This window comes from Plectropomus leopardus, chromosome 7 (genome assembly GCF_008729295.1).
Source record: "Plectropomus leopardus isolate mb chromosome 7, YSFRI_Pleo_2.0, whole genome shotgun sequence".
Lineage (NCBI taxonomy): Eukaryota > Metazoa > Chordata > Actinopteri > Perciformes > Serranidae > Plectropomus > Plectropomus leopardus.
Genome location: NC_056469.1, coordinates 30,706,308 through 30,724,754, shown reverse-complemented (window position 1 = coordinate 30,724,754; position 18,447 = coordinate 30,706,308). Strand labels below are relative to the sequence as shown.

The 18,447-nt window shown below is 38.4% G+C and overlaps 1 protein-coding gene across 1 annotated transcript in view; it reads right to left on the bottom strand.

Moving 5' to 3' along the window:
• LOC121945445 (inactive phospholipase C-like protein 2) overlaps positions 1 to 17,656 on the bottom strand; it is a 76,440-nt gene extending 58,784 nt beyond the window's left edge. The window contains exon 1 of the mRNA XM_042489603.1: positions 17,206 to 17,656. Within this exon, the coding sequence (XP_042345537.1) occupies positions 17,206 to 17,457 (252 nt within the window). The 5' untranslated portion in view covers positions 17,458 to 17,656. The remainder of the gene's footprint in view (positions 1 to 17,205) is intronic.
• Positions 17,657 to 18,447: the final 791 nt, after the last annotated feature.

Genomic DNA, 18,447 nt, shown 5'->3' with positions numbered 1-18,447 from the left:
GATTCAATTTGTTTGTCAGTAAGATTACAGAAAAACTACAGGACAGATTTTATTGTAACTTGGAAGAGCGGTGTAGCATAGATCGAGTAAGAAGCCAACATAGGTTGGTATTTCCGTGGGGAAATCTTTTTTTTAAATATATAACAATGTCTTCAAAATGTGATTATTTATTACAAATACAAATTAAACCTGGTAACATACTACTATAATAAAATCGATTGCTTGATACATTTTGCTGTAATAAAAATAACTGAAGTGAGATGAACAGCTTTATCTTATTAGATAAAACAGATTTTGACAAAGGAACATAACTTGCAGTAAAAAAAGGTAAAGGTAAACTACTATGATATTTTATCATGACTCAGGTATCATGACAATATTGTTTAGTGGAGCCTCTGGTGATTCCCAGCCCCAGTCGCTATGGCATTATCAGTGAAAACCATCATATGAGCACTGGGGGAAAGAGTGTGATATATGGACAGGCACCAATAGAGAAGTACTGACTACGCTGCCACTTGAGAGTCGGAGGGTCAAATCATCAGTCGGAGACCCTCAGTCAAACGAGATTGCTTCAGTGTGCTCTTGACTTTCACGATACTCTTTGCAGGTGCAGACATGCTGCAGCGTCACAGAGGAAGAGAGAGACCGCACTTAATGTGAAGAAGTGGTAAATTTACAGCTCACAGCAAGTCAATACACACAACACACAGTCTCTGGCTTTCGTTTGATATCTAGTATCGACAAAATATGTTGTTATGGAAAACAAAACGAATCGTCACACATTTATATTGAACAGCCAAATCCGATTCAACTGACATCATTTTAGTGGGTTACAGCCCAAGCCACAGAAATGTAAGATTATGGGTTTTTCTTGCCTACAATGCAAGTCTGAACTTCATATGCTGCATAAATTCCCTTCACACATTTCTAAGAAAGGAAGATTATTCAACTTTATCACTTAATGTCTCTCCATTTAGTCATAAAACTATAACATGTAAGTATAGTATACTTCATCAAAATAAGCTAAAACAATGCGTTATAATAATACACACCACAGATCTTGGGTAAGTGTTTGGTACTGCAGAATAACTTTTTTAAATACATTTCGTTTCATTTTGTTCATTAAAGTTAGTTTTAAGGTCTGTCTCTATCAAATAATGTCATTTTCACATGACAACAATCTGTTGCATCAAATCAAGGATTTCTGAATTGCATCATCAAATATCAAGATTGTATTAAAACCACGTCATGTTCAGCAGGCAGAGAAGAACACTGACATGAAAACAAATCAAAATGTGTATAAAGAAAGAAGGGTGGGAGAGTAACACGGTGACAGGAAGAGCTTTGGAGAAACAACAAAAACTAGAACAAAATGAGTCATAAGGAAACACAACTGGTGACAGTAAGGAAGAGGAAATAAATGTTTTGAAAGCAAGCTCTGATGAAAATGTTGCACCGATTCCAAACAAGGGTATGAAACTTTTCAAAAACGGTGATGACAGACACTTTGCACACACTGCAACCACAGTAACAATTCAAACAACCAGGTAAACTACTGCAAAAGAGAAATCTTACAGTAAATCTACCTTTACAACCCCTTTGTAGATGGATTTTCTTTCATAAAATACATGGAGACCTCTCGAGATTAAGTTTATGTGAAAATAGCTAAAATTTTAATTATTTCAATCAAAACCAAAGAACTACAGGACTTTACAAATAAAAATACCAAAATCTGTCCCACAAAACCACACAATACACACCTTATTTACACATTATTCAATATAGCCAAACCAATTTTGCAATAAAAAGCTTGTTGTTTGATTTAAATACGCATACAGAGACTTTTTGCTCTCTAGCTGCACTGCAAGTCAAATCCCGCAGGAGTTCAAACCTAGTAAAGGCCCAGCTGCTTCTGTTCTGAACCATATGAGATCAGTCGTTGGTCAAATGAAGTGTGAAAAAGGTGACCACCCTGGGACTAAACTTTTAAAGCTCTAGCATTTCCTGAACATAAATGAAAGTCGCATGTCTATCTTTGGAGCACTGTGGCTGTATCTAAAAATCATCAGTCACTCGAGTTCAGTGAGAGTTTACAACATCCATTTCCTTTAGTTTTTGACCTAATGTTTTGATTTGTTGACTGGTTTTCTATTATTTTATTTCTTTCCTTTAGTATATACGATTTTCTATATTTGGTGAGTATTCAGACCATTTGTTGAGTTCTGGTTGATTTAATGCAACAGACGAACAGACTGATCACTCGTTAGGTCTTTGCCATAGAGCTGGATCAAAAGAATCGCTGCCTTCAGTCACCGGACGGTGTGACCTCTTAGGATCACATTGCGCAACACTGGTGGATGGACACACACAAGTGACAAAACCACACAACAAAATTACATAAGCAGCTGGCATGTCGTCCATATGGTCCAGAAATGCCCTATTTATCAGAATGAATATTTTCCTACAGCTGGTAACCAAAGGATTCACTGAAAGTGCATATACCATAAAATGTTTCCTCGAAATTTTAACTCAAGTGAACTTTTCTATGACAATATTTTACCTCTAAAAAAAAGGAAAATATACAATTAAATAGAGTGAAATTCGCCTTGGGTGGTCTCAGTTCATTGTTCTCTCTGGAGCTGTTCCAGGATTTACATCATCAGCTCTTAGTTTTTTGGCTCTAGGCTTTGGGAGAGAGACTCTCATGTTCTCAAATATTGATTGAGCCATTAACCACAGTTACAAAAAAATCATTTGTGAATTCAGTCATATTAATAAGTACCTCTACACAGTGTTGATGCTTTATTAAGTTGCAGACTATGCATTATGCCTGAAGGAGCAAAAAGCCAAATGTTATATGATATTATGAGGGCATGCTAAGGATTTCACAGTCAGGGAATTTTCTCTTAAGAGACTTGTAACATGTACACGTTAGTCTGAATAAAATCGGACTAAAGTGAATTTCTCGAAATCGGACCAATACATACAGATAATGCGATTGTAACTCGATTTCTTCCGTCATGTGCACACCTTAGTCTGACTATAACTGGACTAGGCATTCTGCGTGTGTTTGCGGTCGCTGCTCCGGCCTCCCTCAGTGGTTAGGGATAGGGACTGTTTGGTATTTCTGAGGGGAAAAGGGGTGCTGCAAAACAGGTCAGGCGTTTAAAGCAATGTAAAGCGCTGTGGAGGGACTTGTGTTTTTTATTTTGGCAGTGAGACATACAACTTTAAAAGGTGGTATTTTATATTTGTTTTAAATAAAAAGTCACCCTTTAGCCACCCCCCTCGTTTGAAAAACAAAGCACAGTCCCACAACACTGGACAGGAATCTAAACGATATTTTAGCTTATCAGCTTAAGTGAACACTATATTTGAATATTTGCTCTGCTTACACAACAGCGCATCCTGGTGTGTTTGATATAACGGCTTTAAATCCCCAATGGTAAGGGCGGTCTTACAGCAAGGAAAAGCAGTGAAAATATTGTAAATATCGTGTACAGTTAAACTAATATTGTGTTTTAAGGTGGCTTAAAACGAATCACTTGAGGTAGAGTTTGCTCAGCGCCGTTTGATTATAAGTGACGCGATGGGGCGGTTTTCTACCCGGAAATTACTTTAACAGTTGTGACTGTGATTCAGTTTATGTCATAGATTGTATGAATCATATAGATTTGCAACTTGCTGAAAGGGGCATACGTCCACCATCCTTGGAGGAGTCGGACATGCTTAATAAATCGATTCTCCACTGGTGCTTGTATACTGGGACAAGGACAGAAGTCCAATAAAATGGCCTTAATGAGCTATGACCACAGCTTGACTGGGACACTGTGCATGTAAACGAACTGACTGTGAGCTATAAGAAGAAAGGCTGCAGGTGACAAGCTGCACACCTACATCCTAAGTGATGTAACCAACTCCTTTTCTCTCATTAACATTATCAGGTTCCCTTTAAGGATTGGGTTTCAGTCAGAAATATTGCCAAACGGGCGCTTCTGCTTTTTGCTTTGACATCAAACCTTCAGCCATCGTCTTGTCCGTCAACTCTCCTCACTCGTCACAAGTGAAATCTGAATCTGCTACTCTGCTGCCGCTCTACGGAGCACACACAACTGTGTGTAATGTAATCTGTGTATTCCCCAACACCATGTAACGCCAGTAGCACCAACTACTGCCTAGGGCAAGCTGGTCAGTCGATGGGATTACATAACACACACCCAGATACAAATGGGTCGCCTCTACCTAATTCTCATGTGACATTTTCATTAAAATATAACTTTCTTTACTAAGTTTCTTTTAAATACTGGATAGAGAAGAGGACACGAAACAACACACAGTAGTTAGCTCATAGCCTCTGGAGAGGATGATTGGTTGTTACTAATAACCTGCTCATTGATTTAAGCTTGTGGAAAAATCAGTGATCTCTGGCCTGCAGACGAATGAAAAGAAAAGCTTATTGCCTGTTTGTCCTTCGAGCCAGCTTTAACCCTAACCGTGTAACCCTCTGAAACATTTTTATGGCTTGTGTGAAGAAAAAAATGTAATGGGACCTTGAGAGACATGTCAGCCAGCAAGCCAAGAACAATGAGGCTTTTATTATCAGAACTATGTTTCATTTCATGGTGAGCACATCACTTCCAAATCAGTGTGATGAGCTTTCTTCAGAAGGAATGAGACAAGATAAGGAACATTACTCAGCTGGTCGTCTCTGACATTACAATGCAAACATGTAAAGCCACTCCTAACTATTTCAGCTGCAAAAAGCCTCCACCTTAAAACATGGCTGTTTAACCTAAAACAATAGGATTACCTAAACTACTGGGGCTACTGGAAATGAAATATATCTTCCTATAGAAAATGAATACTAAATTCTCAGCTGCAATGAAAAAAAAGACCTACCTACCCTTTCTTTGGGCACAAACAGCAATAAGGGTAGAAAATAACTCAATATGTAATCATCTCTAAATCATTTCACCACACAATTGTATCGTGACAAAATTCTTATTTCTGTGATTCACAGTTCTAAAGGGTTAACTAAATAAGTTTTGTTTTTTCTGGGAAATATCAATGCAATGACATCTTTTTTGAAATGTAGATGAATTTAGAAATTGAAAAGTCTGCCAGGATGCTGAATTCATCTGTGGCCATACTGATAGGCAAAAAAAAACACACACACACACACACACATAAGGGAAAGTTAGCAAACATATGATTGCAAATCCCCCATTTCACAGATTCACACTGCATCTTTATGTGTGACTCAATCTGATACATTTTAAAATATTTCACCGCCTCCATTTTTCCAATGATAAATTGGCCAAAATTTATCTGTCCATCCAGAATGTCCTAGGTGCAACTAGGGCAACTTCATTTGCCTCTCTTCCTGCCCATCGATTTATCTTGTTTAATTAGAAGGAAAAAAAGCCACCATCTTTTACACAGTGGACTTAGAAGGTGATGTCATTGTTAAAACTAGAGAAGATCTGATATAGTGTACATGGATCATGCCAAAGGTTAAATGAAACCCAGTCGCCTTTCTTTAGCTATCTAGATATAATGTCATAAAACGTCAAAAGTATTTGCATCTTTCTACTGAATAGACAACCTAGTTTTAAGTGAGGAGCCTCTTTGAATCGGTGAAATACTTCTTTAACAGTTGTGACACACAGTAAGGAACCAAACATCTCAAAATGAGGCCAGCCTGTAAAGCACTTCTAGACTGTTACAGCGTAAGCACACTAAAAACAATCAAAAAATGCGATCTCGATTAATCTGAGCCTTGACAAACTAGGACCTGTTTACCCATTTATTGATGAACTGTGCAATGTAATGACTGTGAGGCCCACTTATGTGTTCAATCGGGTCAGACTTCAAAGCAGTTACACATTATTCAAGTCAGGTCAACACTGCGATTGCAGAAAATGATCTTATTCCCATTCCCATCACACCTCAACCGGGAAATGATCAAGCAAAATTGTCATGTCACAGTTCAGACTCACAGAGGAGAGAGTGAACTGCATCAGCGCAGCACAGCATCTGATAAGGCATCCATGATGAGACAGTTTCAGAACACTGGCAGGCTTCAAACGCTCCGCTTGCACTTCGAGAAAAATTAACATATTAGCTGCCAATTTCATAAGATTTTCACAGCCAACATTGTTTCTGTTACAAAACAGCTCAGCTGATTCATCCTGGAAGCCTCTTTAAGTTGAGAAGCAAGACAATGCTGATGCACTGGAAATGTCAACTGTTTGGACAGTTTTATTCCAATCAAACCAGGCCGTTCCCTCTAGGATTTAAACGCAGGAACAAATTAATAACAGTGTTAATGTAGTGCTACATTATGGCTAATATGATGTTACTGTTATATTAATGCAACAGTTCCCATCAAATCGCTGTTATCACATTATTTGCAAACAGATCTAGACTTTGGCAGGACTTCAGACTGTGATTTCATCAAACAAAGCTTTACAGTCTGTAAAGTAAATAAGATCAAGATCATCTAGATCAAATTACAATGAGAGAGGGCTAAAGTAAACACAGTCAGAGATAACACAAACACATATCCTTTCACCACATATCTTATTTAATATTCAAATATTTGTTGTGTGCAGGAAAGGACTATTGTTATCCAGAGAAAATATCCAAATGTAAGCACTGTTGGGAGATAAGAGATGCGACAGGCTGCAGTAGTAGAATAGAGTCTACAGTAGGGCTGCAACTAATGATTAATCAAATGTCAATCACAGTTTCTACGAACCCAGGGTAATGTCATCATGTATGATTGCACAATATGCAAAACATCATACTGTGGTTACTTTTTAGTAGGCTGGACTCAAATATTGGGCTATTGGAGTATGTGCTATATGGGTAGGTATCTGGTTTTTAATTTAGGCCAGGCATGTCAAACCGGTCCACAGGGGGGCCGGTGTGGCTGCAGGTTTTGTTTCCAACCAAGTAGCAGCACACCAGACTTGACTCATTTAATCAACTGATCTCCGTCTTCAGACAGTTGATTGGTCAAACTGGGTGGTCTTGGTTGGTTGGCACAAACACCGGCAGCCACACCGGCCCCCCTGTGGACCAGTTTGACATGCCTGATTTAGGCATTCAGATATTCTTTTTCTCATTCTTCATCTCAAGCAAATAATTCATTTTCATGATCCATTACCAAAAACAAGCTCATTTCCAAGCTGTATTTTTCAGGGTTCTGACAAATTTTCAGGAACATAATTTTAAAACTTTTCCATGACTTTCAAAAGACCCTTTTTTTCTTGTCTTACTTGCCCGTAAATGTAATTTCGGCTTGCTGGCATACTTGGAGGGAGAGATGGAACGCAGGGAGAAACTGGAAAAAAAAGTATGTGATTGTAAACAAAACGTCACCCATCAAAGCGTGTCAGAGCTGCACTATGTCGACAGCTTCAGAAAATAAATCTGCTGTTTTGCTGTTCTGCATATTTAGAGTCACAGATGATTCTGTGGATTCTATTCCATAATAGTTATGTAGAAAACTTATCTATTGATAACTAAACTCCATGTTAATAGTTTAAATATGTATTCTACTTTCTGTGCTCCATTGCGTACTACAGTAAAATATTAATGCAACTCTCCAAAGGCATAGAGGCACCTCTCCCCTTAATACCACAGAACTGTAATCACTGCCAAGTGATTGGAGCTACCCTTGAAATAGCAGGGTGAGGCAAGCAGCACTTGTGTAAATCAGTGTCACCTGAGCTGATTAATGAATAAGCACAGTTCAGGTAAGCGACTGAGAGCTGTGGCCACGAGTTGTCTTGAACACGCAGTAACAATGCCTGAACACGGGACAGCAGCAGGACCCTGCATGAAGGATGACTGTCAAAAGATCTTTAATATATTACCCCATCAACTGCCAGTGGCACTGGGTTGGGCAAGTGGATTACGCTCAGGCATGCAAGATACATTGCTTAAAGATATTTTGGGTTAAACAACAATCTGCGGTTGGAAGATTTGGGCTAAGTGATGGTCTGTAATAATGCTTTAAGTGGCAGTTCCTTGAGTGAAATTATGAATAATTAAATTGGCAATGTTTGGCAATATCAACAACACTTGTATCAGCACATTTTAGATAGGAACTTAATGTAACACACTTCAGTAAAACACAATGTGCAGTTGTTTTTTTTTACTAATTTGCTGAACCTGGATGCTCAGTGTAGGAATTATAAAGTTAGGTTTCTTGCTCAAGGCCAATTCAACAGTCGTTTTAGAAGAGATTCTGTTTCACACTGAACTCCCTGAATTCATTTTACTTGCTTCAATTGTCTACTTTGTCCTACAAAATTAGACAAGCAGTGACTACATTTACTTTTCTCTAGTGTAGGTACTCACAGGCACAAATGTATACACAATGATTATTTACCACAGTTCATGAGACTGCAGAGTGTAGACGTATTTAGAAGTTATTTAAAAACACTGAACACTGATGACTACATCAGCATTAACAGCATGCATAAAGCGCTTGATATAAAGTAGACATGTTGAGAGCATCCTTCTTTGACAGTGAACATGTAACATTTTATCACCTCAAGGAAAACCACTCCCAAAACACTTCAGTATACATTTATGATAAGTATGAATAAGTCAATCTACCATCTCAAATGATACTGTCAAATGTAAATATAGGTATGCACAATGCAGTGTGTTAAGATGTACTGTGGAAGCTCTCTGAAATCTGACATAGAAATAACAGACAACATATAATCACTCTTATGCCAAAAAAAAGCAAAAGAACAGTTGTTGATATTTCTAAGACTTCAGGGCAAAATTACCAACACTGCTAACATCGTATTCAGTGTGTGTTGTTGATTTTGATTTTCTTTGCTGTTGCCTTAACAGGAGCAAATATTCTGTTATCCCTTTAGCTATGCTTAAAGTCAAGTTCATCAAAAATAATTCTGCATGATTACAAACGGAAAAAATCACACTTTAGCTGTGTTGCACTGGTCTGACTAATGCAGGCATTTGTTACTGAGCCTGACTGAAAGATATGATACAATATGAAGCACAAACTGGTCTTGGACTCACAACACTGCTGGTCCACCATAATTAATACCATATTGTTTTCCCTTCTAACAGGGTGATATCACAAACTCAGTTTGTTTTTGGTCTCCCAGAAGAGTTGTGAAATAAGTGTTATTTACCAAACACTGAGAAGATCCTCTTTGTTCCAGAGGATCTGAGGTGAGACTTGAGGTGGGAAGAAAAGTGTAGCCATGGGCTCATTATTTCTCCTGCCACTGGCCACCCACATACAAAATGGTCACACTTTAATGGAGGAGAGTGTTTTAAATTGACTGGTAAAAACCTAAGCCATAACTCAAGCTGTGCAAAAGTGCCTTAGTATGATATAGTTACTATGTTACCGAAATATATGCTGTTCTGTCTTTTATGCAGCGGTTAAAGTAGCTTGTGATATTTTAAGTGCATGAGAAGTTCTAATTCAAACTACAAATCACTCAAAGTGTGCATACCTCTGGCATGGCTTTAAACACTGAATCTGTCATTTTTATTTCACAACAGAGTCGATTTATAGTTGTGGAGTGAAATTTTTTCCATGAAGTTTTTAAAATATTCAGCTGACGAACAAACAAACGGAGAAGCACAAGAGTGGAGCCACCGCCTCCTCAATGGAGGAAATTACAAAACAGTTGAATATCTGATGAAACAGAGGTTTATCTTAAAGTGGTACTCAACCCGAAATCTATATTTGGAGTTTGAACCATTTATTCTGTGGAGATTTGAAAGATAGCTTGAAGATGGTAGCTTCATCTTCCTTAGAGAGGATGTGGTCAACTTGAAAACACATCAGTTAAAATGGTTTTCAAAGAAAACATCCATGAACACTTCTTAAACCACTTCTGCAGCATAATACTATTTTCCATTGTAATCTATATTTAGCATGACCCAAAAGTCATAACTATATCAAAGAAAAGGAGCTTCTGCTTTTCATAAGGGGCAACACACAGATATACATTTTGATTTTTAAAAAAACAGTTAAAATATATACTGAGAATACAAAGTAACAGTGACAGGGTTAAACCGTTCAAACTTGGAGCAACATCACTTTCTTGTGCTGCTTTCAGATGCCTTTCACAAGTATTTAACCCTTTGAACCCTGAGCAAAGTGATGCAAATTTGATCAAAAACTTGGGGGAAATGGCAATGTGAAACTTTGCAATAAATGTTTCACTAATTGCAAGATATTGGTAGATTTTGAAAATTATAGTAAAAAAGCAAGGGAAAAATGTCAAGGGAAAATAGGGGGAAACTGTATTTATAATGATCATAATTACATATGAAAAATTGCATTAAAAATTATTAGATTTTTTTCATGTTAGCAGTTTTCCAGGTCATTTACATTGTTTTCTTCTTTTCTTTGTTTTTTAAACTAATTTTCTTGAACTTTTTTTATGAATTTCTTGCCAATCTTTCAGTCATTTTGTCCTTCATTGCTCACTGTCTTCTTCCCATGTTTTTGAAAGGTTTCAAGGCAATTTGCTCAAGTTTCAAAGCGTTAAGATAAGCTTCTATGAATGTACTGGCACTTGAAAACTTGCCACCGTTAGAGGGATGAGTGGGGTGGTGAGTGAGGGTGTGGGCTGGAGTGTCACTTTCAGTTCAGTGTTCAGCAACCATCAAATTAAAAGATCTGCAAAGGTGCTATTTTGTCAACCAGGTACTGCAAGCCTCACTTTTTCAGACAGTGCACATTTCAAAAGAAATGTTTCAGCATGAGATGGGTCATGACTACTACAACTGCTTCTACTACTGCCGTTACTTCTGCCACTACTACTAGTAATAGTAGGCTAGTAGTGGTGGTAGTAGTAGTATACCTCTGTCCATTTTGTAACTACTACTTCTGCATATTTTTAGCTGCAGAAACCATTCTTTTTAATGATGTTTAAGCTTCTATCCATTTCTTTCAACCTTTTTGCTATATAAAGTATGGAGCATTTATCTTTGAACCTTTTCAGATAATTTAAACTTGCTCCTTTGACAGTATTTCAGTTTAACTTCCAGCTTTTCTAGTAATGAATCTCAGCTGTTTTCACATGTTTCCCGCAATTATTTTTACATTTCTGCATTTTCAGCCATGGTTTTGAATTCATTTCAGCTGTCAACGTTTGCAGCATGTTCTGCAGAAAAATGAAAAATTTTCTAGTTACATATCTAAAATTATACTAAAAAGCTATTTTTTTAATATTAAGTTTTAAGTAAGCACCTTTTCCAGGTCATATTCCTTTTTCTCTGTCTTGAGTGAGGTTGAGTGTAGATTTTGGGTGGAGTATCACTTTAAGTTCAGTGTTAAGCAGCCACCATATTAAAAGATCTGCAGAGGTGCTACTTTGTGAAACCAAGGACTGCATACTTCACATTTTCAGACAGTGCACATTCTAATGGAAAGGTCTCAATATGCCACTTTTGATGTGCTTTTAGCTTGTTCCCCCTCACAACACACACACACCCAGACACACCCTGCCACCCAAAACGTTCAACAGAAACCTTTTAAGCCAGGTTATTGTCATGTGCAAAGTATGACAGCTGTTACTATGAGACTGTGGTTGGTGTTGCTGTTGTCCCGACCACATCCTCCCATCACTTCAGAGAAGCAGTTTACCAAGAACTGCAGGCTCTGACTGACAGCGTGAAACAGGCTGCCTTGTTAACACTCGTCCAACCCTTCACAACCACCATCTCAGTGCAATATTTGATCAGTTATAGCCGTCAAAAACAAAAACAACCGCCTTCAAGAAAATATTGGCATGCCGACAAGAGCACGACTTGCTGCATACTTGATTTCCCTAATAGCCTACAGATAGGAAATCCACAGTACATGAATACAAAGTGAGCCACATGACATCATATTTTTACTTTCACTACCCAAAGCCACATTTAACCATCAAGCTACATTATTCACATGAGTGTTCACTGTGTGAAGTCAAGAGTTTATGTAACGTGTCAATTTAGAATATGAACTCTTACTTTTTGGTTTGTTGGTGTTTGAGTAGTATTACATAACAAATTTATTATGGATCATTTTTTTCTATCTTGATCAAGAACTTCCTGCATCAACCCTTGGTAACAGGCCATGTTCTCGTAATGCTAACTTAGCATGACATTCATTTCAGCTCCAACCAATTGGAAGTCATCTCTGCTGTGACTCACTGCATGTTTATCCGTCTGTGTGCTGTGTTGCTAAGCAAACGCCACAAAATCATTTGAAACTGACTTGATGTGCATTTCTCTTATTGCTTATGCCTTGTCATAAAGGCGTTCATTGTGTAGTCTGATGTGTCACTTATTGAATTTAGGTCATTGAGCATTTCACCATGATTTCTTATCTGCATGGATACCCTGGCTCTGGACAAACATGTGAAAACCTCTGGACCAGTTCATTTAATTGAACAGAGGCATTAATCTTGACAGCAACAGGAATGAGAGGTTTTAAAGACCTTTTTTTGTTGCATTGATGCATTTTGTGGACAGAGCCGAACTGGTAGCAGAAAAGGACAGTAGCACTGTCAGTCAGCATGTTTACATGATGTGTTAGTCTGACTAAAACTGAACTTTTAAAAACACATCTAAACATGTTAGTCCGACTGAAATGGTACAAAGCTGAACTTCTCAAAGTCATACTAACACACCAGGATGCAGTTGGGGGTCAGTTTACTCTTTCATGCATATGCCTGAACGGCACTTTGACTGGCCCAGGCATTCTGTGCAAGCTCCATGATTACAGCATCGGGCTTTTACCCAGAAGTTCAACAACATAAATTCTTAGAAAAAAGCTGGGAGAAACAAAAGAAGAAGAAGAACATTAGAAAACAAAACAAGACTAAGGTAGTAGTCGTAGTAGTAGTAGTAGTAGTAGTAGTAGTTTATTCTGAACATGTGAAAAAAGCATGTACAAAAGAAAAAAAAAGACAATCATAAAGTAATGGACAGACATGAAAAATACATTGCAAAAGTGAAAAATGTAAACAACACACCACAATTTGATACACAGGCCGAGGTATCAACCTGTAAAGTAAAGCACAGAGCACAGATTAAATGCACAGCCCCAAATCAGCATGCAACTTGTTTGGTGCTTGCTAACTTGTTTGGTATGTGACATAATGGGTATAACAAAAGACGGTCCAATAGCAATAAGTTGAAAGGCCAGAGTCAGACATACTTCGGTTGATAAATCGATTCGCCCCCAGTGCTTGTACACTGGGACAAGGACAGTAGTCCAAATAAATGGCCTAATCAAACAAGAGCCATAGTTCCACTTAACTGTGCGTGTAAAAATAATGAGTGTGCACGCCAAATAAAGCACAAGAATATGGATCATCTAGCACCTTCTCTGATGATTTTTAAGCAGCAGAAGATATGCTGTCTTACCCTAACAAGCTAACCCTTAGCAATGAGGTTAAGTTTCAAAACCCATAATGTTACTCACTCACAGGTCACTGGGTTAAGGATCCAGCTAATTCAAGTGGCCAAACATTTTCATATATTTTGTGAAAAATCCCAGAGTCTATACGAAAGAAAAACTCAAAGCACACAATTATGTACTTTGCAGTCCAGGATGTTAAATACTGAACTTTGCCAAATGATTTTTGAGAACTATGGACAGACGGGCTGCTTCGCCAGCATCGAGGACATAAAACGCAGCTACCTTAGCATGACACTCATTTTGTCTTCAATAAATTGTTAGTTATCTGTCTCTTAGCAAGGTAAACAACTATATACTGACGGCGAATTGCACTTTCATGGCTGGGTTTCTACTGATGACTTATTATGTGTTTAACGTATGTAAGAACAATGTAAATGCTGCTGCTACTGGGTGTATGTAAAATAAAGGCCGAAATATTACCTTATGCTGTAACTGTAGGGCTAAAACAGTATGCTCTCTATGAACTGCCTATGTGATATAACCTAGTTTTATTTACATCAAAATCTCGCAACCATAAACATCTTCCATCTGCTTCAAACAGCATCTTCAACAAAGGTATTCTATTAAAATGAAGGTTATCTTTTTCTGTATTACTATTCTGACATCCAATGGCACATCAAGACATTTTTATTACGGAGATATTTAAGGCTTCTCTCTGGTTCCCACTTCCCTGCACTCGTTTGAGCTGTTTTTCTGCCAGCACAATAAGAATGCATCTGCCTTAACATAACCATGACATCCACAAGTGCCACAAAGTAGCTGTTTTGTCTCTTCTTATTGAATAGGTTCAGAGTTGAATCCAAAATGTCTTTAAAGAGGAGTCATACATCTATTGACATTTCTCTTATTCAAATAAGCTTCCACAGGTTTCAACAAAGCCTATAGCTCACAGGAGTGGACACCTCATTGAAAAAAATCACATTTAAATGGCCTGGGAACTGAGACAGATCCTTGTGTAGTGAGGGATTACTTGGAACTTTACAAGGCAGAAATGTCAATATTACCCCCATCAATCTCCAGGTGGAGGGCATGTCAAAGTTCAACACCCACAATGTGCCAAGAATGCATTGCCTGTAAAACCTGCCGGTGAAAAAGATGAGCAGCTGGACCCCATAGCAGAGAAATCCCACCAAAGCGTCACATCAGAGGCCTAATAATGGTATTGATTGTGGACATCTTTAAAAAAAAAAGATGAAGCAACCAAATTCTCTCAAATACACATCAGAACCTGCCATTTGAAAAGTATGTCTCAACAAATTCCTTACACAGCTCATGCATTTTAAATCAAGCTGGCTCTAGAGGGAGTGAAATCTCTGAGTCTGACTACTGATTCGCTGACCCCTAAAAGCCAAATGTAAACAACATCAGAATAAGAGGCCCACATTTCTGACATCTCTTACAGGATTTGCTATGCAATAGTAATCAAATGCAGGGGCAGAGTAAATGTGAAGAATAATGTAAAGCAGTGGTACTCAACTTGCAGCTCCCGGACCAAGTCTGGAACCTAATAGAGTGCCGTGTGGCCCCCCCAAACACTTTCTGATTAACAATAAAAATAAAGTGATGATTCACACTGGGAATTGTCTTGTACTTTTAATATACATAAGGTGCCAGAGTGCACAGAGCAGCATCAAAATAAAGATTGTTTAACCAAAAAATGCCAGTATAGGATCCCCCGCAAGCCCCGACAGAGGTCTTAGCTAAGTCTCTAATATCCTGAAATCCAAGAAATATCCTGAAATCCTAGAAACATCCTTAATTCCTGGATATGTCCTAAAATCCTAGAAATGTCCCAAAATCTAAGAAATCCTAGAAACGCCATAAATCCTACAAATGTTCTAAGATCCTAAAAACATGAATGGGACTGCGACGACTGGCCCCCAGCTTTCTGTCATTTTGCAAAAGTGGCCCCCAAGCAAAGCAAGCTGAGTATCCCTGATGTAAAGAATAATGAATCCTTTGTCCAGTACAGCCAAATAATCCCCTTCACCATTTTTAAACTTAACAGTTTTATGGCTGACATTATGACAGCTACAGCAGCAGAGGCAAGACTTACATTACAGAGCTGCTGACATTAGCTACAGACGATGTCTCCGAGGCTTTCAACATACAGTAGATTGATGCAACCGGAGGAAGTGTCATCATCTTTGTTACCCCTTAGGTAATATCCCCACCGTCCATACCGGCAAGAAAAGTAAAAGTTCAAAGCTTTAGACTGAAAACCAAAACTGTGAAAGGTTTAAGACCAAATAGTTAACAAATATGAATCTGTTAAAAGGTATGTTTTGAGTTTACACATCACTCTGACACAATAATGCATTTCATCAGTTATAGGAGCACCCAGGATCAGCACCTGGAGCAGGTTAAGACTTGCATGTCTTGCTCATAGATCGTCTCCGATTACCTATGTTTCTTTTTCAGCAATATGACATACTTTGGTGTGTAACTCACTAATATTCATGAGGCTAAACCTTAACCCTTTAAAACCTGGTCAAATTAATTTCTTTTAAAAACATGGAAGGACATGATAAATTATAAGAAAATTACCTGTAAAAAGACGAGACAATATAAAAGGTAAATAATAATACTAATAATTGTTATTATTATCATTACTATTGCTGTTATTATTATCAAAATAATAAATATGTATGAATAGTTAATAATAATTATAATAATATTTTTTAAATATCATTTTTTGGTAATTTTTCCCTTTTTTAAATTATCATATTCTAACAATCTCTCTTCCGCTGTACAATTTTTAAGGTCATTTTCTTTTCCCTATTTTATCTAATTTCTTGCAATTTTCAGGGCATTTTTTGCTGTTGTTTTTCTCTATGCTTTCAAAAGAAATCAAACCAATTTGCTCTTAAAAGGCTTAAATGCATGCAAAAGGCATGTGAACGCAGCACAAGAATTTGTGTTATTCCAGGTTTCAAAGGGTTAACAGTGTTAAGGCAGACCCTATCATTCATCTGTGCATATGTGAGGTCATGATACAAAGCATTTGGGAGCCCCGCATGCTATTTTATTACAAGAAGTCACTATAAATATCACTCTGCATTATTTGCTGCTGTACTGAACTCTCTTACTGTATATAATGCTATTCACTTAACGGACACTCCCTCTCGATCTCTTTGAAGTGCAATTGTTTAATTGTATGTGCTGTCTTTACAAAAACACCATCCCATTTATCTCAGTCCTTTCAGTCCACTTTCATCCAATCATTGTTTTTAAAATGTGTTCAAGGCATTTGTTTGCTTCTATATAAGGTTAATGAATACAGTATCACATGTTTCTATCTTATGCAAGAGTTCATATATTTTAGTGCTTTATTCCTGTACTTCTCTGCTGTTGTAACACTATATTTTCCCCCTTCTGGGAACAATAAATAGCATCATATCTGAGCCTGTCTCTACAGGCATGCACATATAACTACATCACTGACATTCAAGATCAAATAAGGAGCTCGTGTATGCAAAATATTCAGACAAAGTACAAGATGTGCTTGTGATGGTCCCATCACCGGCCTGTATTGTGAAAAAAAAGACTACTATCTCACTGAAACCAGGCGAGGCTAATAAAAATCACGCAAAAGATGCACACAAAGGAGACTAATTAAATTAGAGCATGAGGTTTAAATAGGAACTTCCAACCACCAACCTACTGTGCAAGCTAGCTCAGCAGAATGAATGGCACAACGCCGAGATTTTAACTTCAATGTTTACCTTGATAATGCTGCTCCTGCGTGGTATTTCAGATTTGGCATCCACTCCGACAGAGGTGTTGGCGGTATCCACCCCGGCTTGGCTTCCAGGTGCGACGAGGGATCCCGAGCCGACCATATTTTCTGATATCCCACAGTCTCCATTCAAGACCGACACTTCGCAATGCGTCTTGCCAGCTGCTTCGTCGCTGGGCACGGCAGTATCCCCAAGATTCAATGGAGGCAGGCTGCCGTCCTCCCCAAACTCCGCCATAGGCACTTCGAGCACACACGCACACACAAGCTGGCAAGCTGGCTGGGTAGCAAAGCCTTATGTTTCAGCTTTACTCCAATTTCCTGCCTGGCCTATTGCCTCGTTGAAACATTTGCACGCGATTCTGCCATATCATCTCTCGGTGCACATTATCTGTCAGGTTCCTACAGACAGCGGGGCTTGCTCCGTGCACTGGGCTCTGTGGAGAGAGACCACGGCGATTAGCATAATCAGGCAACATGACATTAGTAACAGCAGTTCACATAATATTTTAGCGTTGAAAAAGACGCGTTCATTGTAAGCGGATGTTAACTCGCAATCAGAGTCCGCTGTCATCGTAAATGCAGCGTGAGAAAACGACGCGCTTCCCCCTTCATTGTTGCATTTTTCAACACGTTTTTTTAGCACATTTCCATCCCACCGTGTTGTTTGTACTGTGGTAAACCGCTTCAGCTCGTTAACGTTAAACACGAAAAGCACGTTAAGTTGTAAGTTTAGCAACTCACACACACACAAAAACTCATTATTACTTAAACCGTGCTGTATCTGTGTGTTACTTGCCTTTTAAGCTGCCCTGTTTCTCCATGGGAAAGCACGGTTCTTCCTCCTAAAGTTGCTGCTGCAAACTGAGCAGCCGGACTCCCGTCTGCTGTCTGAAGCAGAGCTAGTTAGCTAACCGGCTAACCTCGAGCTAGCTCGGTGAAGTTAGTTTTCAACTCAAAGTCCAGTCAAAACAGCCTGTTAGCAAACAAAGGTGGAAATTTCCTCCAGCGTCAGTCAATCTCAGCGGTTTAGTGAGTGCTGACACCGTTAAAGTAAAAAGAAATAACCTCAAATGGTGATTTCCCGTTAGGTGTCTAACGCACACATCTTAATAAACCTCTCAGATAAAACTCGTTTCTAGGGAACAAAGTTGTGTATGTCTCGCGACAGGCAGACAGGCTGTGGTGTCAATCAAACCGAATGATTTTTTTTTCACCCCCCCAGGAA